A 23,615-nucleotide genomic window follows, 5' to 3' on the forward strand; every position below is an offset into this window, starting at 1 on the left:
ACCATATGGAATGATGGGATTTGAATCACTGTCCTGCATGCAAAGCAAATGCCCTACCTCCATGCTATCTCTCTGGCCCCAAAACTGATATTTCTTATGCCCTGAAAACTAGCGTACTTATTTTGTTTTGTCTTTTAGACTCCACATCTGGCCATGTTCAGGCGACAACATGGAATGCTGGGGACTAAAGCAGGGTGGGTCACACATAAGAGACAAACGTCCTATTGCTGAACTAAGTAAGCTCCAGTCTCTGAAATCTAGCCTATTTACTGAAGTCATAAAACCAGTAAATTGTGGTATTAAATCAAGTTTTAGAGTGTAAACTCTGAGAATTAATCATTTCAAGAATTAGACTGCAAATTTCTAACAATTTTCACTCAGCTTAACATTCATGTACAAAAAACCATGCAAATGGATGGAAACAGAGCCAGCGAGATAGATAGGTAGTATTTCCTTTGCATGCGACTGACCTGGGTTCTATCCTCTATCACATAAGGTCCCTGGAGTCCACCAGGGGTAATTCCTGAGCACAGGGTTCAGTGATTCCTGAGCACAGACGGTTGGTTGAGGCCCCAAATTTTAAAAATCAATTTAAAAAAATGATGGAAATAATCCAATTCTGCTATACTTTATACATTAAGCTTGAAATGAAATAAAGATCCTTAAGAAGCAGAGATCTGATCTACTGAGAAGAGAAGGTGGGGGTGGTGTAATATAGGTTTCTGATTAGGCAGGGCACAGTCAGTTCTAAACCAGCCGAGCAATCTTCCTCTCCTTTGAACAACACAGTCCTGCCATGACAAAATTGTTTAGTCTATGTAAATCCACGTGTACAGGTGCACAGGGTGGAGTTTCAAAACAAAAAAAAATCATCACCAGGTGCAAGGCTGGCTGTCAACCTTGGGAACCAAGACGTCCAATTTCGGTCCCAACCGTGCCCCCCAAACTCTTCACGGTGACCTTGGGATTGGGGGGCGACTCGGGGACCTTCTCTTCACAGTCATCAGCGCTCAGGGTGGGAGGTAGGGAGGAAGAAAGCCGGGATGGGGCCCCGAAAACGGGCGCCCTTGCAACACCGCGCTGCAGGTCCTGGTACCCGAGGAGCCCGGGAAGCTGGAGACGGCTGCAGACCTGGACCTCGGGGCTCGCTGGCTTCCAGGGGCGTCGTCTTGAAGGGCCCCCGAGCACCCCAAGTGGAAGGGACCCCCTGGACACCCTCTCACCATCCCTCCCTCCTCTTCCCGAGATCCCCCGACTGTGCAGTACTTGGGGACCCCAGCCGCGGTTCGGCCTGCAGACCCCCCTCGCGCCCCTGGGGAGCCCCGATCGCGCCCACCCCGCCCCCATTCTCCCTGCCACCAACCCCCCGGCCTCGGGGGAGCTCAGGACCCCGCGCTCGGCGCCAGGGCGGGCAGGGAGGGCGAGCCCCGGACACGCAGCAGCAGCAGCAGCAGGGCCGCCCCAGACCCCCGCCCGGGTCCCCGCTCACCCCCGCGGTGGGAGATGTGCCTGCCGAGGAAGCGCTGCCTCTTCCTGGGGTGCAGCAGCGTCGGGTACTTGAGCAGCAGGAACGAGGTCACCAGGTAGCCGCCGACCGTGGACAGCAGGTACCACGCCACGGTGGGCCACATCTCCGCGGCCGCGGCGCAAGGAGCCAGGAGCCCGCCTCCCTCGGAGGCCCTCGGGACGCGGCTGGGGGGCTCGGCCAGGCGGAGGAAGCGGGCTCGGACACGGACACGGACGCGGACGCGGACGCGGACACAGCCTCGGCGACCGCGACGGCTCTGCTCGCCCGACTCGCCCGCCCTCAGCCGGCGCCCAGCCGCGGTGCAGCGCACTTGTCGGCGCCTCCCAGCGCGCACGCGCGGCCCGACCGCGGCAACGCCGCCGCCGCCGCCGCCGGAGCAACAAAGGGGCGCAGGGCGCAGGCGCAAGGGGGCTGCGGGGGCTGAGCCGGCTGGCTGGCTGGCTGGCTGGCTGGCTGACACTACACGGACACACACACACTGGCTGACACTGGCTGGCTACTCACTGACACTGACTGACACTAAATGACTGGCTGACTGACCCGCACTCCTGGACTTCAAAGGAGCTTCATGCTGGATGAAGGACTTTTCCGTCGCTTTTTCTCAGAAAGAACTTCAGGACCGGAGAGTTAGTACAGCGGTAGGGCGTTTGCCTTGCACACAGACAACCTAGGACGATGGTGGTTCGAATCCCAGCATCCCATATGATCCCCTGAGCCTGCCAGGAGCGACCCTGAGCAAAAACAAAAAACAAAAAACAAAAAAAAAAAACGAACAGAAAGCACTTTAGTCAAAAAATGAAGGTAAGGAAATGGGGGGGGGGGGTGTACAGCTGTAGGGATAGAGCACACGGCTAACATGATTAAGGCCCTGATTTTATTTATGATCCTTTTATTCCGAAGGACACCCATGGCCCCTCACGCAGGGGATGGCCCTGCAAGTCCCTAACCTCCACCCACTACCTCAGCATCTTCAAGGAATGACAGTTATGGACTTTGTTCAGAACCTTCCACTTGGAGCCCCTATTGGAAAAGGGAGAGAGAGGAGAGAGGAGAGGAGGGGAGGGGAAGGGAGGGGAGAAGAGGGAAAGGGGGAGGGGAGGGGGGAGGAGGGGAGCAGAGGGGAGGGGAGGGGAGAGGAGAGAAAGAAGAGAGAGAAGAGGGGAGAGAGAGAGGACAGAAGAGAAAGAAGAGAGAAGGGCCATAAAGAACTCAGCAGCAGGAGCTTAGGCTTTGCATTTGGGTGACCCAGTTCCTAGCACCACAAGGACCACCACCACCACACACACACACACACATTCTTAGGCAGTTGCCTGGAATAGCCCCTGAGGGCCAGTGGGGATGGCTTAGAGAAAAAAGCTACAATAAAAATTTAAAACAAGGGGCCGGGCGGTGGCGCTAAAGGTAAGGTGCCTGCCTTTCCTGCACTAGCCTTGGACGGACCACGGTTCGATCCCCCGGTGTCCCATATGGTCCCCCAAGCCAGGAGCAACTTCTGAGCACATAGCCAGGAGTAACCCCTGAGCGTTACCGGGTGTGGCCCAAAAACCAAAAAAAAAAAAAAAAAAAAAAAAAAAAAAAAAAATTTAAAAAAAAGCCAGAAAGAGAGTTCAAATGTTAAGGCACATGCCTTGCAGGCAGTTGAGCCCTATTCCATCTCCAGAAACACATATGGTCCCTCTATCACCACCAGAAGTAACCCCTAAACACAGAGCCAAGAGTAAGCCTTCAGCGCACATCCAAGTGTGATCAAACTGCCTCAGTAACAACACCAAGAAAAGGCTGGAAATGAATGAGAAGGGATGGAGAGAAATTAACCTCTTACTGTGTTAATGGAAATGTACTTTGCCCCAGGAAAAGAGCTTGGGGGCCTAAGTGATAGCACAGCAGGTTGGGTGCTTGCCTTGCTCAAGGTCAACCAAGATTAAATCCCAGGATCTCCTGCATGTAGAGCCAGAAGTAATCCTTAAGATCAAGATCGCTACATGTGTATCTACACACACACACACACACACACACACACACACACACACACACACGTGCTCTATTTCTTCAGCTGTATCCCCCATCCCTTATGTTTTTATTTTAAAAAATCTATCAAGATGGGGCCGGAGAGATAGCATGGAGGTAAGGTGTTTGCCTTTCATGCAGGAGGTCATCAGTTCGAATCCCGGCGTCCCATATGGTCCCCCGTGCCTGCCAGGAGCAATTTCTGAGCGTGAAGCCAGGAATAACCCCTGAGCACTGCCGGGTATGACCCAAAAACCACACACACACACACACACACACACACACACACACACACACAAAAAAAATCTATCAAGAATAGAGAGAGCTACTATTGAAGTTAAACTCTTGCCTTACATCCAGCCATTTCAAATACATGGCACCCTATATGGCCCCCAGAGTACTGCTTGGGTCACTCTCCTGAGCAAAGCTGGGTGTGGTCCAACTGGGTGAGGCCCAATTTTCCAATAAAATAATATAACCATAAATCTACAGGAGAGGAGTTGGATGGGAGGGGTTTCTGGGCCATTGGTGGAGAGAAGCAGGTTCCCAGTGGTGAATGCGATACTGGGACAATACATGCATGAAAATGATTATTAACACTATTGTAAGTCACAGAATCTCAATAAAATGGAGGATGGATAGATCTATTATAGATGCAGCAATTCCAGTCACATGTTATGTAAAGAACACAAAAACACTTGTTCAAAATGATATTACACCCTATGTTCATTGTAGCATGATTTACAATAGCCAAGATTAAGAAACAACCAAGTATCCCAATAATTGATTAAAGATTATAGGTCTGTCATATATATATATACAATATTATATATTATATATATTATATATATATACAATATGAGTCAAGAATACTACTTGACTAATAGAAATTTGCCCTTTTTACTACATGGAGAGAGTTGTTTTAAGGAAATAAGTCAGAAGGAGAAAAATATCACAATCTCATTAATATGTAGTTTATTTGAAAAAAATCAATAAACAATGACTAACAAAAACCAACCACAGAACTAAAGTCACCAAAGTGAGGGGAAAGTGAATGTAGAAGACGGTGGTTTGGTTCTCGGCATCCCATATGGTCCCCCAAGCCTGCCAGGGGTGACTTCTGAGCATAGAGTCAGGAGTAACCACTGAGCACTGCTGGGTATGACCCAAAATCCGCCCCCACCTGCAAAAAAAAAAAAAAAAAAAAACCTACATTACAGGTCAGAGCGATAGCACAGAAAGTAGGATGTTTGTCTTGCACTTGGATACGATCCTCAGCATCCCATATAATCCCCTGGTCACTGCCAGAAATGACTCCTGAGCACAGAGCTAGTTTAATCCCTGGCATCCCATATGGTGCCCTGAGCACCCCTGGGTGTGACCCAAAAAAATTAAATTAAAAATGAAAAAGAGTGAAATGAAGTAGAAAGGTAGGGTGTTTGCCATGTACAGGCTAACGATGGTACAGGCTAACCCCTAGGTACAATCCGAGCATCTTGTTTGGTCCCCCAAATCCACAAGGAATAATCTCTGAGTGCAGAGTCAGGACTAAGCCTTGAGCATTGCCAGATGTATCCAAATCCCCTTCCCCTTATTAACACACACTAAAAACAAAAAGCCTTTACATTTCCTCAGGTTTGTTTTGTTTTGTTTTGTTACACCCATTGATGTTCAGGCCTACTCTTAGCTCTGCATTCAGGGATTGATCTCTCCTGGCAGGACTCAGTGAAACATATGTGGTGTGGAAATTAAACCAGAGTTGAAAATGTGCAAGGTAAACCTTTCTCGTAATACCTTTCAAGATACCTCAGTTTAAAAAACAACAATAACAACAACAAAAATCTATTTAAATAAAAAATTCTGGTGTCTAGAAAGATATGTGCCTACTTACGTCAATCCTTGTTATTTTATATGATTCCTCAAGCCATGACAGGAGTGATCCCTGAGCACAGAGCCCAGCTGAGTGTGGTCCAAAAGCCAATAACAAAAGAAATAAAGAAAATGTGGGGTCAGAGTGGTGGCACAGTGATAGGGCCTTTGCCTTGCAAGTGGCTGACCTAGGACGGACTGTGGTTAGATCCCCCAGTGTCCCATATGGTTCCCCAAGACAGGAGCGATTTCTGAGCACATAGCCAGGAGTAACCCCCAAGCATAACTGGGTGTGGCCCAAATAACAGAATCAAAAACCAAAAAAGGAAAGAAAAAATGTGAACCAGAGTGATGCTATTACACAGTTCAAGCCTGAACCTAGGAAAACTAAATGAAGACCAGGTGGCCCACCCAGTGCTGGAAAGGAGATAAGGAAATTTCTCTAGGACTGGAGAGGGCAGGGACCAGAATACATACAACAAATACAGGACTCAGTAAACAAGATGTATGGCTTTATCTAACAATATAACATCTGCTTTATTTATGTGCCTCAAAGGAATACAGATATATGTCTTGAATACAAGGGCTGAAATGTATAAATTATGTGCCTAGGTGGTGACCTGCCACCTATTGAGAGAAGGAAGGAGGGAAGAAAGGAGTAAAGGAAAAAAGGAAGGAAGGAAGGAAGGAAGGAAGGAAGGAAGGAAGGAAGGAAGGAAGGAAGGAAGGAAGGAAGGAAGGAAGGAAGGAGGGAGGGAGGGAGGGAGGGAGGGAGGGAGGGAGGGAGGGAGGGAGGGAGGGAGGGAGGGAGGGAGTAGGGAAGAAAGGGAAAGAAGGAAGGAAGGAAAGAGGGAAGGAAGGAGGGAAGAAAGGGATGGAGGAAAGGGATGGAAGGGCAGGGGAGATAGCATGAAGGTCTGGCGTTTGCCTTGAATGCAGAAGGACGGTGGTTTGAATCCCAGCATCCCATATGGTCCCTGGAGCCTGCCAGGAGCGATTTCTGAGCATAGAGCCAGGGGTAACCCATAAGTGCTGCCGGGTGTGACCCACCCCCAAATAAAACACCAAAAAATAAATTAAAAAAAGAAAAGGATGGAAGGGAGGGAGGAAGGAAGAAGGGAAGGGGGAGGGAAGGAAGGAAGGGAAGGAAGAAGGGAGGGAAGGAAGAAAGGAAGAACAAAAAGAAGGAAAGAATGGAAAGAGGGGGAGCCAGCGAGGTGGCGCTAGAGGTAAGGTGTCTGCCTTGCAAGCGCTAGCCAAGGAAGGACCGCGGTTGGATCCCCTGGCATCCCATATGATCCCCCCAAGCCAGTAACCCCTGAGCATCAAACGGGTGTGGCCCGAAAAAACAAAACAAAAAAAAAGAATGGAAAGAGGGAAGAAGGGAGTGAGGGGGAGAAAGGAAGAAGGGAAGGATAGAGTGAGGGAGGAGAGGGAGGAGGGAGGAGAGGGAAGAGGGAGGGAAGGAAGGAAGGAAGGAGGGAGGGATGAAAGGGAGGAAGTAAAGAGGGAAGAAGGAAGGAAGAGAGGGAGGGAGGAAACAAGGAAACAAGGAAGGAAGGAAGGAAGGAAGGAAGGAAGGAAGGAAGGAAGGAAGGAAGGAAGGAAGGAAGGAAGGAAGGAAGGAAGGAAGGAAGGAAGGAAGGAAGGAAGGAAGGAGGCATTTGCATACCCATGGGAAACCCAAGTTTAAAGAGCTGAAGTAAAAGTTTTCCAAGAAAAGTCCTGGATTCTATCCCCACCACAGGGTACTCAGGGCAACACAGAGAGATACTCCTAAGCACAGAGCCAAAACTACCTCTAGACACATCTATTTAAGCCATACACTCAAACAAAAAAATTTCAAGTGTGAATTAACCCCTATTATTTGGAATCCAAAAGAACTGTTATGATGGAGGAGTAAAATATTAAACTTGTTTGCTAAAATATTAAACTCACTCATTTATAGAAGCAAAATAGAATGCTTCATATTTTCACACTGGTGAACTGCTGGCTTATTAGTCAAATATTCATGAAATGCACTGTCTCCTCTCTACTCACAGTGAAATGCCATTCCTGGGTTTGGTCAGATGGTAGAGGAAATAGCTGCTTGAATATGGGTCCCTGATATATTGCTAGGAGCAATTCCTGAGCATAGAACCAGGAGTTAGTTCTGAGCACTCTCAGCCTGGCCCCCTACCCCTACCCTTCTAACCTTATTCAATAACAAAAATAAAATGCAGCTCCCAAGCCTTTTTGCCTTTTTTCTTGAAAAAAAGTTTTTTTGGTTTTTGGGCCACACCCAGCGGTGCTCAGGGGTTACTCCTGGCTGTCTGCTCAGAAATAGCTCCTGGCAGGCATGGGGGACCATATGGGACACCGGGATTCGAACCAACCACCTTTGGTCCTGGATCGGCTGCTTGCAAGGCAAACACCTCTGTGCTATCTCTCCGGGCCCTGAACTTAGAATTTTAACTATAACATTCACATACTGAATCCGAGTGATAGCACAGCAGTAGGGCGTTTCCTTGCCCTAACTGGGTCGGTTAATGCTGCTGACCCAGGATGGACCCAGGTTCAATCCCCAGCATCCCATCCCGTATGGTCCCTTGAGCCTGCCAGGAGCAATTTCTGAGTGCAGAGCCAGGAATTACCCCTGAGCACCCAAAACAAACAAACAGAAAAAAAAATATTGACATACTGATTGTGCTCAGATCACTCAGTCTCATCTTCTAAATCTACAAAGTGGGCGCAACAGTATTTCTCACCTCTTAGAGGGGCTTTAAAAATATGAAGAAAAAATGGGCCAGAGTAATAGCACACTGATAGGGTGTTTTGTACACAGCAACCCAGGACGGACCGGGCTTCGAACCCCGGCATCCCATCTGGTCCCCTGTGCCTGCCAGGTTCTATTTATGAGCAGAGCCAGAAGTAACCGAGTAATTCGAGTGCCATGCTAAAAAAAAAAAAAAATGTATATCATATGGACCAGAGAAATAGCACAGTGGATAGAGCGTTTGCTTTGAGCACTTGCCTTACAAGTGGCTGATTCTCTGGCGCCACCTTGAGTCCCTCTAGACATGATCCTGAGCGCAGAGCTAGGATTGAGTCTTCAGCACTGCTGAGTGTGATCGAAAAAACAAAACTATCCAGGGTCAAAGAGAGAGTTCAGTGGTAAAGCACCTGCCTGGCAAGTATGAGGCCAGGAGTTTGCTCCCAGTGCTGCTTACATACATCAAGCATGATCCTTAAGCCCTACTTTAATTATTTTGCATCATAAATGACTGGAGAGGTAGTACTGACAGAGGTTAGGGTGCTTTTTTTTTTTTTTTTTTTTGGCCACACCCAGCGGTGCTCAGGGGTTACTCCTGGCTATCTGCTCAGAAATAGCTCCTGGCAGGCACAGAGGGACCATATGGGACGCCGGGATTCGAACCAACCACCTTAGGTCCTGGATCGGCTGCTTGCAAGGCAAACACTGCTGTGCCAACTCTCCGGCCCCAGGTTAGGGTGCTTATCAACATGAGTTTGATACCACCAGGAGTGACTCCTGTGCACAGAACCAGGAGTAGGCCCTGAGTGTGCCTAGGTGTAGCCCCAAGGACCCAAAACAAAAAGTCTAATATAGTAACATGTATTTAGAAAATGTACTGAATTATTAAAAATTATTTTATAAATATATTTTTATATATACATTCCACAGTGCCAGGATAGTGACTCAACATTAGAATACATGTCTTGTATGCATGAGACTTGGGTTAAATATGGAGCATTGCACATACACACAAATAATATTTCAAATAATAAGGGCAGAGGAGATAGTGACTCTAAGATTCAAGTTCTTACCCTGGCACCATATGACACCCTGCCATTTCTTTCCCACCCTTCCCAACCTTCTGATGTAGCTCTGTCCCTCCTGCCAAACACCATCACTAGCCCTCTTCCCTGAGCCATAGCATTACATTTCCAAATGCTATAGCCAAGAGGTGCTCGGAGACTCCTGGGCACGGCTTTGGGAAACAATTCCCTAAAGAACAACAACAACAACAACAACAACATAATAATAATAATAATAATAATAATAATAATAATAAAACAAAAACTTGAAAACAGTGGGTAGAGCTTTTGCCTTGCATGCAAAACCTGGGACAGACAAGGTTTGATCTCCGGCATCCCATATGGTATTCCAAACATGCCAAAGAACGATTTCTGAGTAACCCCTGAGCACTGCCAAAAAATCAAAGAAAAAAACGAAAAAAACTGGAGCTGTACCTTATAAGTGGCTGGCCAGGTTCTATCTCCAATAGTCTAGGGTACCAGGAACCCTCCCAGGAGTGAACTCTGAATGCAAAACCAGTAGTAAGCCCTGAGCACCGACGTGTGTAGCACCCAAACTCACTAAATTAATTAGCTAATTAATTATATATTTTAAAAAAATGGAACCAACAATACCCAGATGACTGTTGTAGCATTGAGCAGTCCCTGGGCCACAGGGGTTTCCCAGTGCACTCCTCACCAAAGGGAGAGCTTATTAAGATAAAGACAAGAAAATTCATCTTGGGGCTGGAGTGACAGATCAACAGGTAGAGCAGTTGTCTTGTACAAAGTAGTTCTGGGTTCGATCCCCGGCATCCCATATGGTCCCACAACCTGCCAGGAGCAATTTCTGAGCACAGAGCCAGGAGTAACCCCAGAGCACTGCCGGGTGTGGCCCCAAAACAAAAAGGAGCTGGAGGGTGGTGCAAGCAATAGGGCATTTGCCTTGTTTTTGTTTTTTTTTGTTTTTGTTTTGGGGCCACACCCGGCGTTGCTCAGGGGTTACTCCTGGCTCTGTGCTCAGAAATTGCTCCTGGCAGGCACGGGGGACCATATGGGACACCGGGATTCGAACCGAACACCTTTGGTCCTGGATCGGCTGCTTGCAAGGCAAACACCGCTGTGCTATCTCTCCGGGCCCAGGGCATTTGCCTTGTAAGCAGCTGACCTAGGACAGACCTGGATTCAATCTCCTGGCATCCCATATGGTCCCCCAAGCCAGGAGCGATTTCTGAGCACATAGCCAGGAGTAACCCCTGAGCATTACTGAGTGTGACTCAAAAAGAAAAAAAAAATCGCCCTGTTCGAGAGGCAAATAAAAACTTCAAAATAGACTTGATAGCCGAGCTGCCTGTTTGAAGTTAGGGGTGCGAGGTAGCTCAAAATCGCGGCGGAAGTAGCCTCCGCAGGCCACTCTAAGGTGAATAAACCTCATTAAGAGACCGAGACCCCACTGGTGCTGCTGCAGCGGCCTGCACTTCCAGCAGCTCCTCACTAGAGGGCACGCCCAGCATTGACAACCAGCGCCACACCACTATCTCTCCTAAGAAAAAATGGGTGTCCCTCAGGTCCGAATAAACAAAGAATAAAAAAATAGCAGAGGGGCCAGAGCAATAACAGAGCGGTTAAGACGCTTGCCTTGGGCCCGGAGAGATAGCACAGCGGCGTTTGCCTTGCAAGCTGCCGACCCAGGACCAAAGGTGGTTGGTTCGAATCCCGGTGTCCCATATGGTCCCCCGTGCCTGCCAGGAGCTATTTCTGAGCAGACAGCCAGGAGTAACCCCTGAGCACCGCCGGGTGTGGCCCAAAAACCAAAAAAAAAAAAAAAAAAAAAAAAAAGACGCTTGCCTTGAATGCAGCCGACCTGCGTTCTATCATATGTTCCCTCCAAGCACCGCCACTAGCTGATACCTGAACTCAGTCAGGAGTAAGCCCTGAGCACCAGTGTGTATGGCTTAAAAAAAAAAAATTCTAGGAAAATCCCTGCCACTAACATCTACTCTTCACTTAGAGGGAATGTGATTTCTAAGAGAAACATTGCAGACAAGTGAGGAAAATGGAAGTTAAAGTTGAATAGTATTCTCAAACTCAAGACACCTATGATGTGCTGATGTTTTGTAAACCAGATTTATGGCCTGTTATTCATAGCCACTTTCCAGTGGGAATCCTAGCCACCTCCCTCTAGATGCTAACTTTAGGAAGACAGGAGCAGTAGTACAGTGGGTAGGACATTCACTCTAAGGTTGATCCTCCGCCTCCATAAAGTTCCCCAGAGCATCCCCAGGAGTAATTCCTGAGTGCGGCCAGAACTAAGCCCTGAGCACAGCCAGTTGTGGCCTAAAAAAAAAAAACTAGAAATACCCTTAATTAAAAAAGTTAGTTGCCAGTTTCTCCCTATATATTAATTTTTTTGTCTGAGGCTCACATCTTATGTGTTCCCAATCCAGTGCTCAGGGGTTGTTTCCAGTGATATTTAGAGGACTGAACTCACATGTCCTGCTTGCAAAGCATGTGCTCCAGCAGAGTGAGCAATCTCTTTGACCCTGTCCTGATGAAGTTTCAAGTCCAAGTCTAAACGACTGGTAGCAAGATATATGAAATAATGTATTAAAATCGTTTTTCTTATTAATTTTTGAACCCTAACTGGCAGTGCTGGGGAGGGAACTGAACTTGGATTGGCCACACACAAGGCAAGCACCTTAATCCCTATACATCTCCTCTGCTCTGTATATTTTTTTCTTTTTTCTTTTTTTTTTTTCTTTTTTTGGTTTTTGGGCCACACCCGGCGTTGCTCAGGGGTTACTCCTGGCTGTCTGCTCAGAAATAGCTCCTGGCAGGCACGGGGGACCATATGGGACACCGGGATTCGAACCAACCACCTTTGGTCCTGGATCGGCTGCTTGCAAGGCAAGCACCGCTGTGCTATCTCTCCGGGCCCTCTGCTCTGTATTTTAATATTTTAATCTCAAATCAAATTAAGACAAGATTTCTTTTTCTTTTCTTTTTTTTTTTTAGTTTTTAAGTTATACCTGGCGGTGCTCAGGGGTTACTCGTGGCTCTGTGCTCAGAAATAGCTCCTGGCAGGCCCAGGGGACCATATGAAATACTGGGATTTAAACCACCATCTGTCCTGGATCTGCTGTGTGCAAGGCAAATAAACGTCCTACCGCTGTGCCATTTCTCCGGCCCCTGAGACAAAATTTCTTTTTGTTTTTGTTTTTGTTGGGTCATATTCTTCTCCGGCCCCTGAGACAAAATTTCTTTTTGTTTTTGTTTTTGTTGGGTCATATTCGGTGGTGCTCAGGGGATTACTCCTGGCTCTGCACTCAGAAATCGCTCCTGGCAGGCACAGGGACCAAATGGGATGCTGGAATTCGAACCACTATCTGTCCTGGGTTGGCGGCATACAAGGCAACCGCCCTCCTGCTATGCTCTCTCCCGTCTCTCCCGCCCTGAGACAAGATTCTTTTTTTTTTTTTTTTTTTTTTTTTTTTTTTTTGGTTTTTGGGCTACACCCAGTGACGCTCAGGGGTTACTCCTGGCTATGCACTCAGAAGTCGCTCCTGGCTTGGGGGACCATATGGGACGCTGGGGGATCAAACCGTGGTCCATCCAAGGCTAGCACAGGCAAGGCAAGCACCTTACCTCTTGCACCACCGCCCAGCCCCTGAGACAAGATTCTTTTTTTGTTTGGTTTTTGGGTCACACCCGGCAACACACAGGGGTTACTCCTGGCTCAGAAATCGCTTCGGGCAGGCTCAGGGGACCATATGGGATGCCAGGATTTGAATCACCGTCCTTCTGCATGCAAGGCAAATACCCTCCCTACCTCCATGCTATCTCTCCAGCCCTGAGACAAGATTTCTAATTTTACTTAATAAAAAAACATTGGGGGGGGTTGGGTCCCCAGTGGCACTGAGGGATCACTCCTGGCAGGGGCAGAGCAATAGTGCAGCTATACAGCAGTTGCCTTGCACGCCGCTGACCCAAGACGAACCTCAATTTGATCCCTGTCGTCCCATATGGTCCCCCAAGCCAGGAGCAATTTCTGAACGCATAGCTAGGAGTAATCCCTTAGCATCACAGGGTGTGGACCCCTCCCCCAAAAAGAAATAAATCACTCCTGTTAGGCCTGGTGGACCATATGGGATGCTGGGATTGAACCCAGGTCTGGGCTGCATGCAAGGCAAATGCCCTACCGCTGTGCCATTATTCCATCAACAAAATTTTTTGTCTTTTGTTTTTTTTTGGGGGGGGGGGTCCACACCCAGCAACGCTCAGGGGTTACTCCTGGCAGGCTCGGGGGACCACATGGAATGCCGGGATTCAAACCGCCGTCCTTCTGCATGCAAGGCAAAAGCCTTTACCTCCATGCTCTCTCTCCAGCCCCAAAATTTCTAACATTTTTAAGATCCAAGTTTTGCAATGTATAATCAATTATGCTAGAATTGCATGACAATGTTTCTTTTTTTTCTGTGAAGTAGTTTTATTTAGAAAAAAATCAGAGAGGGCCAGAGAGATAGCATGGGATAGGGCATTTGCCTTGCAAGCAGCTGACCCAGGACCGACAGTGGTTCAAATCCCAGCATCCCATATGGTCATTCTGTCAGGAGCAATTTCTGAGCAGAGCCAGAAGTAAAGAAAAACAAAATCAAAAACAAAGAAAAAGTCAGAGAGAATTGATTCAGATTGGTAATAAACCTGCGTCAACACATTGATAGTACTAAAATAACCATAATACAGAATTATTATATGCTTTTTTTATTTGAGCCACACCTGAAGCTCAGTGTCTATTCCCATTCTGTGCGTGGGAGTTATTCCCGGCAGTGCTTTGTGAATCACATTAATGTCCAAGATTGACCTAGATCTACCTGCTTGCATAGTAGCTCAGCTTTTGCATCATCTCCCCAGTCTACAAAGAATAGAAATTTCCAAAGAGTATTATGTGGGGCTGGAGAGAAAGTGTACAGAGTGAAGTGCTTCCTTGCAAGCAGCCAATTTTGGTTTAATCCCTGGCACAGTATGTGTTCTCCAGAGCATCACCAAAAGTGACCCCGGAGCAGAGCTGAATGTGGTTGCAAAACAGTAACAAAACAAAACAGTTAAGTCATATAGCTGGAAAGATTGCTTAAAGAGTTTAAGTGCATGCTTTTGATCACATGGGAGGCACCAGATTTGATCTCAGCACTGCATGGTTCCAAGAGCAGAGCAAGGAACAATCTCTATTCACAGAACTGAGAAGCAGCCCATACACTACCAAATATGGATCTACCAGGAAAATAAATGATTTTAAGATACTTGTTTATCACCTTGCTCAAATAAATGCTCCCTTATGCTTTTGAAAAAAATTTCCTTTTGGGGGGGTCCAGGGGTTTGGTTTTTAGGTTTCCTCTGGCTGTGCTCATGGCTTTCCACTCAGAAGTCATTCCTGGCAGGCACAAGGGACCATAAGGGATGCTGAGGATTAAACCTAGGTCGACTCTATGCAAAGCAAATGCAATACCCACTGTACTATCACTCCAGCTCCAATAAATTTCCTTTTGTAAACATAAAAGGACAGACAGATATTTAGAGGATAGAGTGCTTTCTGATTATTTGGGAAATAATTTCAGAAAAAGCATCTTAAATTTCAGACAAATATCATTTTAGTAAAAACTAAACTTGAATTTAACATGATATGCAATATTAGCAATATCAGAAACGTGTTTTATTATAAACGATGAAACATAAGCAAGAGAAAATAGAAGCACCTACTTTGTACTTTATGTTCTTTCTAGGTAACCAAGTTTATTAGGAAGTTATAGACCCATTTACAATAAATATCAATATCATAAAATAGAACAATTATTGTTCAAATACTGAAATTCGTAACCAAAGCACATTTTGATTCAAGAAAACATAGAATACACATAACCAAAAAATTAGCACATAAACATACCAAAATCAAAACCCAGTGCAAATTAAGACCAACTTGACTATAAAACTTATTGTGTTATAGCTTTAAGAACCCCACGGAGCACCTTATAACTCATTAACTGCACATTTTCCTTGGGAGGAAAACAAGGTCCTCTTTCAGTCACATACGCATAAGGAAACCTCAAAACCCAGAGACCATCAGGTGGGAGAGTGATTTCCTGCTTTTCTGGGTAGAATACTGGGCATGGTGGTGGACCTGGTTGAACCTGAAAAATAAGAAATATCATTATTATTTATTTTTTTAAATGGTCATTTGTGTTTCATAGCATCTTTTGTAACATCTTTTTATTTCTGATCCAAGTTATTAGGATTTTTAAGTGATATTAGCTATGTTTTTTGATATTATTTTTAAACATTTTTCAATAAGAAACACCAGAAAGAGAAATGCCTAAATAAGAGCAAAAGTTATATAACATTAAACAGGTTAATAGTTCCTCAAAATATTATCCTGCCTTTCTACATGTTTTTTGGGGGAAGGAGGGGCAGTTAGAACTCCTGAACACTGTGCAGGGGACTCCATGAGCCACTCCTTGCTAAATCCCAGTAATTCTTTGTGCCCCTAGGGCTACTTCTGGTAGTACTGTGGGGGGGGGGGGCATCTGGTACGAGGAATTTAAAGATTCAACTTGGGTCTCTGCACATGTAGCTCATGTACCCTTGATAGGTGAAGAATAGGGGCCGGGAAGGTGGCGCTAGAGGTAAGGTGTCTGCCTTACAAGCGCTAGCGTAGGACGGACTGCGGTTCGATCCCCCGGCGTCCCATATGGTCTCCCCAAGCCAGGGGCGATTTCTGAGCTCATAGCCAGGAGTAACCCCTGAGCGTCAAACGGGTGTGGCCCAAAAACCAAAAAAAAAAAAAAAAAGATAGGTGAAGAATATGCCAAGCCTTCTACAGAATTTTAACTTTATATGTTTTTCCTGGGGTTAGAGTGATAGTACAGTGGGTAGAGCATTTGTCTTGCAAGATGACCCAGGTTTGATACCCAGTACCTTATATGGTTCCCCAAGCCCTGCCTTGAGCACAGAGCCATGAATAGGACCTGACAACAGTCAGATATAGCCCCTCATACACCTAAAAAAGTTTTTCCTTTGGACCAAATAATGTAAACTGATGCATATACCCTTAACTTTTTTCTTTTTTTTTTTGTTTTTTGGGCCACACTCAGTGACGTTCAGTGGTTATTCCTGGCTATGCACTCAGAAAGCGCTCCTGGCTTGAGGGACCATATGGGACGCCCATATGGGACGCCGGGGATCGAACCGAGGTCCATCCAGGGTCAGCCATGTGGAAGGCAAATGCTTTACCACTGTGCTATCGGTCCAGCCTCCCCTTAACTTATTTTTAAAGAAACTGAGTATTGGGTACAAAATATTTCTGTATTTAAATTATGACCTGCTTAATTACTTATTTGGTATTATTACATAGTTTTGAAAAAACAAGTCTCAGTATTTTTTGTGCCAAGATAAAAATTTCTTACCTGAGGCATTAATATTATCTGCAAAGGAGCATCAGGAACCACCACAAAAAGTCTCATGAGCTGAGCATAATGTGGTTTTAGCCCTCGGCCCTGAGATGATGACAGAATATATAAGGGCATATCACTGTTCAGGGCCTTCAAAGCTGATTCCTTTGGCCCACTTCCCATAACTTTCATTACTTTGTCAGGTCCTGAACACATAAACCTCCGACCTCGAGAATCTTCATATTCAAAGCCCACAAATGCTCGAGCTATATCATCTCTTCGCCTTCCTCTTCCCATGACAACTGCACTTCTCTTTCCAGGAATAGCTTTATTTGGAGCAGGCCAAGAATTTGTGTCCAAGTCTCCTTCATCCTCAGCTCTAGTCCTGATGACAATGTCCCAAGGCATAAGATAATTTGTTCCTGGAATGAAGCCTTGTTGGTCCAAACCTGTATGAAAGTTGTAAGACTTAGCTGGGCCTAGTTTAACAAGTGACCAGCTGGAGAATTTGGGTAGAAGGCCTTTAGGGCAATTTGAATGTAGCATGCCCGGGAGATATTCAACAGTGGATGCCTGTCTATCAACTAAGTTTGGTCTTTTCTCAGTTTTTACTTCTCCTTGACCATGCACTTCTGGATTATCTCCTCCTGCTTGTGGATCAGCAGGATAAGTACCAAGACTATCTGTAGATTGGCCTAAACTCAAAGCTAAACTCAAGCTGGTGCTCTCTCCTTGTGTCTGAGGTTCTTTTTCTTTAAGTTTATCAGCATCTGCATCTGAAGGAGCTGGAGAAGATTCATTTTTGGCAGGAGCAGGGTCTGGAGTACTTGGTTCAAATACTGGGAAATTGATATGATCCAGTTTTCCACAACATTTTTCTTCCAAAAGCTATATAAAACAAAAAGAGAAAAAATAGGAACCAACTTGTGAAATTTTCATTTAAAATAACAACTTCAGCCCAAAAAAACAACAACAAAAAAAACCTTCACATTGTCAAGAGAACAACAAACAATCTGAATTAGATGACAAACACAATAAAGGAAAGACATGAGAAGAAATTCAGTCTACCTGATAAAAGTCATAGTTAGCTGCTTTGATATCAAAGGGATCATCTCGGGGTGCTTGTTTTCTTCCACAGTTACAGGCTCCAGTGGATCGAGCTCGGCTATTATGATACAGCACAGGAGGGTTTCTATCAGCTTCTGGTTTCTCTCCTGAAAAAGAGCATTCACAATAAACTTCTTGCAATGTGGGATCAAATTCATCTTAAAGTCTATAGTCTATGGCTTCTAACTCAGACTGAACACACTGAAAAAGCAAGTAATAATGTACCAAATAATCTATAACCTCAAGTTTTATGGTTTGTTTGTTTTTTTAAATATCGCAGGTATGAAATAAGACCTAGCCACAGGAAGAGCGAGGCCCTTTGGACTCCCTTGCAATTTCTATAGCATTTGCTCATATCTTGGAAGCAACTCGAGCCATGCTACCAAGAGGATTTAAGAATGCACTCAGCTAACCTTTTAAGCAGGCTCCGTAAGCCACCCTGAACTTACCTGTCCCTGACAACTATCCATCCTGCTAGCCTCTCTAGCTGCTTCCTCAAGTTTTATGGTTTCTAAATAAATTTTTAACACCATGATCATAACCTTAAAGTTTATTAATTCATTTTAGTCCAACAAAAACTACAAGGTATATGTATTATAGAGGCTGGGAAGTAGCTTGGTAGTAAAGTACAAGTTTAGTATGTTAGAGGATCTGGGTTTAGCCCCTAAGCAACAACAATAAAAAAATTTACAAGGACCAAAGTTATAGCATAGTGAATAGGGTGCTTGACTTGCATAGTGCTGACCCAGGTTCAATTCCTGGCACCCTGAATCATGGTTCCCTCAGTATAAAATCAAGAGAAAGCCCTGAGTATTACTGAGTGGAATGTGTCTCTCTCCAAAAGTTAATATTTAGCTGTCATAGCTGATGTTTTCATATTTTGGGCCACTCCCAGCACTGCTTGTACACCATTTAGGCTAACAACTTGCACGTGCAAGGTATATATTCTACCAGGTGAATCACATACTTGTCCGTGATATTTTCCTGATATTTACAGGAGAGATAATTTAAACCTAATACATTTAAATTTATGTAAGACTCTTTTTAAAGTATCTATATATAATAAACAAAATATCTTAAAACAAGCATACACACACAGCTTAAACTTGCTTTAAGAATGTTGAAACGAGGGGCCGGGAAGGTGGCGCTAGAGGTAAGGTGTCTGCCTTACAAGCGCTAGCGTAGGGCGGACCGCGGTTCGACCCCCCGGCGTCCCATATGGTCTCCCCAAGCCAGGGGCGATTTCTGAGCTCATAGCCAGGAGTAACCCCTGAGCGTCAAACGGGTGTGGCCCAAAAAAAAAAAAGAATGTTGAAACGAGGGCAGGAGAGGTAGCATGGAGGTAAGGCATCTGCCTTGCATGCAGAAGGATGGTGGTTCGAATCCCGGCATCCCATATGGTCCCCCAAGCCTACCAGGAGCGATTTCTGAGCGTAAGCCAGGAGTAACCCCTGAGCGTTGCCGGGTATGACCCCCCCCAAAAAAAAAAAAAAAAAAGTTGAAACAGGCCATATGGTCCCTGTAGCCAGGTGCGATTTCTATGTGCATAAGCAGGAGTAACTCCTGAGCATCACCAGTGTGGCCAAAAACCAAAAACAAAGAAAAATGTTGAAACAATTTTAGTTACCTGATTTAGGTAATGAGTGAAACTTATGTACACAATGTTGGTCTGTTAAGCTCCTCTCCTCACAGAGCTGATGGCCATTGCTCCAAAACTTGTAGCAGTCTTCGTGCAATTGCATGGCATACTTATGAAAAGCTGGACCCCTCGCATGTTGACTATATACTCGCAGGGCCTGAGCAAGCTGATTCTTATGGACAGTCATTGTGTAATTGTGAGGCAAATTGGACTGATAGGCACTGTGGGCCATGGGTAAAGCCTTCTGGCATCGGTTTTCTGAAAATTTGGTATCGATATCCAAAAACCCTTCCAACACTTTAATACTGCTTAAAATCTTAGATGTCAGCTCCCCAGTGGGAGATCCCAGGTCTTCCTCTTTCCCATTAATAGCCACTTCGTACAGTTTGGAAGCAGCCGAGATCCACTTCTGATAAGTGGGAAGTTCAAAATGGGAAGGCTGAGGGTTTCGGCCGACACTGTCATCGAAACCCTTCTTGCTGAGGACCAGTTCCACATGTTGCCACAGGAATTCCCTAAGAGTAAAATCCACTAGCTGCCCAGAAGAACTGGAACTGCTGCTGTCAATATGAAAAGACAGTTGCTGTCGGTTATGCTGCCTCATCACCTGATATCGCCTGGGCCCAGAAAGGGGTGCAGGTACCAGCAAAGATTCTGAGTCCTTCACAGTACAATGACTCCTAAGTTGGTCCAGCAACATGCCTACTGGGTCCTCCTCCTGACTTCCGGGCACAATATAAACAAAAGCTTGGTTGGCAGGCACAGTAAAGAGGCAGTTGATACTCTGGTTAGTTAAGACCCGGCTCTTGCGGAAAATCCTATAGATCTGGTCCTCCAGGGCATGCTGCAGTCTCCTTTTCGGAGAATGTTTTTTGGGTTTATCGGGATGAGCTGGATCTTGGCTCCGGGGGGGTTCCACTTTGAGGGCGCCATTGAGTTGAAAAAGAAAAAGGAGTCTGGGTGGGCAAGGCCGGCAGTTGAGCTTCCAGTCTTTGCCCACGGGGCAATCCTTAATGGCCGTTTTGAGCAGAGGCAGTACTTTCTGTCTCAGGCCATCCAGGGCTCGGAAGACGCGGTCGTAAGTGATGTCGAAGGAGCAAGTGGGATGCACCAGGAGCAGGATGTGACAGACGGAGAAAAGATAGAGGAGGCTGAGACACTGCAGCTTCTCTTGGTGCTTCCAAAACTCGTGCGCTTCTGCATGGGGTAAAGGGAGGCCGCCCCCGGCTGCCCCGCTCTGAAGGGCCCGGCAAGCTCGGAGGAGCTGAGAATTGTCGCAGATGGAAGTGAGGAGGAGGTACAGAACTTTGCTCTCTTGGTTGTAGTAGGCCTGCAGGAGGCTGTAATCCTGGGGCGCAGGTTCCGGCCGATTGCCTTCGGCTGCAGCAGCTCCAGCTCCAGCTCCTGCTGCAGCTCCGCGCACGGGATCCCCAGCCCCGGGATCCCCGGCTCCACCTGCCTCCCCGGCGGCGCCGGCCTCGGGGCTGCTGCCAGCGCCCGGGTCCTCGGGGTCCTGGGGGCGGAAGAGGGGGAAGACCTGGCGGTCGCACACGGCGTTCACCAGCGAGAACTTCTCGGAAGTGAGCCGCAGCGCCGTCTTGCCGAAGATGCCCACCACGCAGATCTCGTCCTCCCGCCAAGGAGGCTCCGGGCCGCCCGCGGCGCTTCCTCCGCCTTCCGTGGCCGAGCCCTCGGCGCTCTCGGGGCCGGGCCAGGCTGCAGAGCCCAGAAGGAGCTCCCGCAAGCTCACCGGACCCGCCATGGTGCCGAGACGACGCTCTACTACTTCCGGTCCGTCCCCGAAACGCCGCCGGCTTCCGTCGCTCGCCTCGGCCTTTGCGTTTCCGGTAGGCCTCCGAGTTTTAGGTTCCGCTGAGCTTTAGGTTCCGCCTCGGCTTCCACCTCGCCAAGGTCTTCCTTGAGTTTTTTTTTTTTTTTTTCTTTTCCCCCCCATGCCAACGCTATCGCAGCTTTAAGCTTTCCCTCCCTCAATCTCAGGCTGGGGGAATTGAGATAACAGAGACACGCTTGGAAGCAGTTATTTTGCATTTCAGAGAATACAGAAATGCTGCAAAACTAAAGTGTGAAATAGTATGGGTTGGGCCATACAGTCTGGGTCCTATAGTATGGGTTGGCCCCATCCCTAGCAGAGCCAGGAGAAATTCCTGAGTGCAGTGCCAGGAATAATTCCTGAGCATTGCCAGTGTGCCCTCACTAACCCAAAGATACAAAGAATCAAAAAAGAATTGTGTGAAGGGACTTAGGAAAGTAGGAAAGTGGTTGAGTTTTAGCTCCAGAGACTACTACATAAGGTCTGATTTGCAGTTGGAAAGAGGAGTCTGTTAGAAATGCAAACTCTTAGGTCCAAATCTCAGACCTACTGAATTGGGTTGAATTTCAGGTAAATGCTAATGATTTTATACCTACTTTACAGGGAGTAACACCACTCTAGAAACATTTTTCGGAGCCGGAGAGATAGCATGAAGGTAGGGCGTTTGCTTTACATGCAAAAGAACGGTGGTTTGAGTTCGGGCATCCCATATGATTCCCCCAAGTCAGGAGTGACTTCTGAGTGTAGAGCCAGGAGTAAACCCTGAGCGCTGCCGGCTGTGCCCCCTCCCCCCCCCCAAAAAAAAACCAAAAACATTTTTCAAAACCCTTTTGTATAATGAGTTTTTGCTTGTTTGTTTCTTTGAAACCATGACTGGGCAATGCTCAGGAGACCATATTTAGTGCTGAAATCAAACCCGAGTAGGCCACGTGCAAGGCAAGTGCCCTAGCCATTGTAATATCCTTCCTGCCCTTAATTCTTTTCTTTTTTTTTTTTTTAAGCCAGTCAAATTGAGCAGTGGGGGGGGGGGGGTTATATACCAACTTCTGTGATACTAACGTTAATAAGTTCTGATAAACCACTGCCATCGGACTAGCCCTGCCCTGAATTCTTACTTGGAATGACAAATAGTGACAATCCCTTCCATGAAAAAGCACCTAGAAAATACTATTTTGAGGGGCCGGGCGGTGGCGCTAAAGGTAAGGTGCCTGCCTTGCCTGCGCTAGCCTTGGACGGACCGAGGTTCAATCCCCCGGTGTCCCATATGGTCCCCCAAGCCAGGAGCAACTTCTGAGCACATAGCCAAGAGTAACCCCTGAGCGTTACCGGGTGTGGCCCAAAAACAAAAACAAAAAAGTCAAAATACTATTTTGAAGAAAATGGGAGCAACAAGGTGGTGGAGCTATAATACTGTGGGTAGGGCAATTGCCTACCTCATGTGGTCCCCAAAGCCTGACAGGAGTGATTCTGCAGAGCCAGGAATAATCACTGAGCACAAGTGAGTGTACTCTCAAAAAAAAAAAATCAGAAAACAAACAAAAAATGGAGTAAAAAGAATTCTAATACTTTGCTGAAAGATGAAAGGATCCCACTTGGGCCAGAGCTATAGCACAGTGGTAGGGCATTTACCTTGAACACAGCCAACTCAGGACAGAACCCATTTTGATTCCCGGCATCCTATATGGTCCCACAAGTCTGCCAGGAGCTGGGCCAGAGAGATAGCATGAAGGTAAGGCATGTGCCTTTCATGCAGAAGGTCATTGGTTCAAATCCCGGCATCCCATATGGTCCCCTGTGCCTGCCAGGAGTGATTTCTGAGCGTGGAACCAGGAGTAACCCCTGAGCAATGCTGGGTGTGACCCAAAAAAAAAGTCTGCCAGGAGCAATTTCTGAGCTCAGAGCCAGGAGTTAACCCTGAGCACCGCCAGGTGTGACCCAAAAACAAAACAAAAAAAGAAAGGACCTCAATAGGGAAACAAAGTTGATAGTATTGGAGAAATAGGCATGTTTGTAGCTCATATATGCCCTATAGTACCTGTGTATATATACATAAGCCTACATATGCACATGTCTAAAATTATACATAATAGAGGGACTGGAGTGATAGCATAGTAGTAAGGTGTTTGCCTTGTATGTGGCCGACCAGAGACTGACTCGGATTTGATCCTCAGCATCCCATATGGTCCCCAAGCCTGCCAGGAGCAATTTCTTTTTCTTTTATTTTTGGACACACCTGGCAATGCTCAAGGGTTATTCCTGGCTCTGCACTCAGAAATAGCTCCTGACAGGCTTGGGGGACTATATGGGATGCTAGGAATCAAACCCGGGTCTGTCTGGGTAAGCATCATGCAAGGCAAATGCCCTATTACTCTACTATCACTCCGGCCCCTCCAGGGGCAT

At 46.6% G+C, this 23,615-nt stretch overlaps 3 protein-coding genes and 1 non-coding gene across 4 annotated transcripts in view; 1 reads left to right on the top strand and 3 right to left on the bottom strand.

The window, feature by feature from the left end:
- GDPD1 (glycerophosphodiester phosphodiesterase domain containing 1) overlaps positions 1 to 1,638 on the bottom strand; it is a 50,796-nt gene extending 49,158 nt beyond the window's left edge. The window contains exon 1 of the mRNA XM_049772483.1: positions 1,490 to 1,638. Coding sequence (XP_049628440.1) covers positions 1,490 to 1,631 — 142 coding nt within the window. The 5' untranslated portion in view covers positions 1,632 to 1,638. The remainder of the gene's footprint in view (positions 1 to 1,489) is intronic.
- LOC126007121 (monocyte to macrophage differentiation factor) overlaps positions 1 to 23,615 on the top strand; it is a 225,214-nt gene that overhangs the window by 158,310 nt on the left and 43,289 nt on the right. The gene's annotated exons all lie outside the window — the stretch shown is intronic.
- SMG8 (SMG8 nonsense mediated mRNA decay factor) lies at positions 14,954 to 21,146 on the bottom strand. The gene is made up of 4 exons (XM_049771413.1): positions 19,373 to 21,146; positions 17,707 to 17,852; positions 16,654 to 17,526; positions 14,954 to 15,381 (listed from the first exon to the last, which is right to left on the bottom strand). Exons 1-4 carry the CDS (start codon positions 21,144 to 21,146, stop codon positions 15,184 to 15,186), a joined length of 2,991 nt encoding a protein of 996 aa, XP_049627370.1. The 3' UTR covers positions 14,954 to 15,183.
- Positions 18,015 to 18,149, bottom strand: LOC126030663 (small nucleolar RNA SNORA14). Its single transcript, XR_007503154.1, has one exon. It is a non-coding gene; the product is annotated as a small nucleolar RNA SNORA14 (small nucleolar RNA).

This window comes from Suncus etruscus, chromosome 1 (assembly GCF_024139225.1).
Source record: "Suncus etruscus isolate mSunEtr1 chromosome 1, mSunEtr1.pri.cur, whole genome shotgun sequence".
In the NCBI taxonomy this organism is placed as follows: Eukaryota; Metazoa; Chordata; class Mammalia; order Eulipotyphla; family Soricidae; genus Suncus; species Suncus etruscus.

Bases quoted from the DNA above. Each gene is read 5' to 3' on its own strand.
- SMG8 (XM_049771413.1), bottom strand. From the start codon at position 21,146: ATGGCGGGTCCGGTGAGCTTGCGGGAGCTCCTTCTGGGCTCTGCAGCC. The intron at 17,853-19,372 runs GTAACTAAAATT...GCTCTTTTTCAG, and splicing joins TCACTCATTACCTAAATCAG to GAGAGAAACCAGAAGCTGAT. The intron at 15,382-16,653 runs GTAAGAAATTTT...CTTATTTTTCAG, and splicing joins AGATAATATTAATGCCTCAG to GTTCAACCAGGTCCACCACC.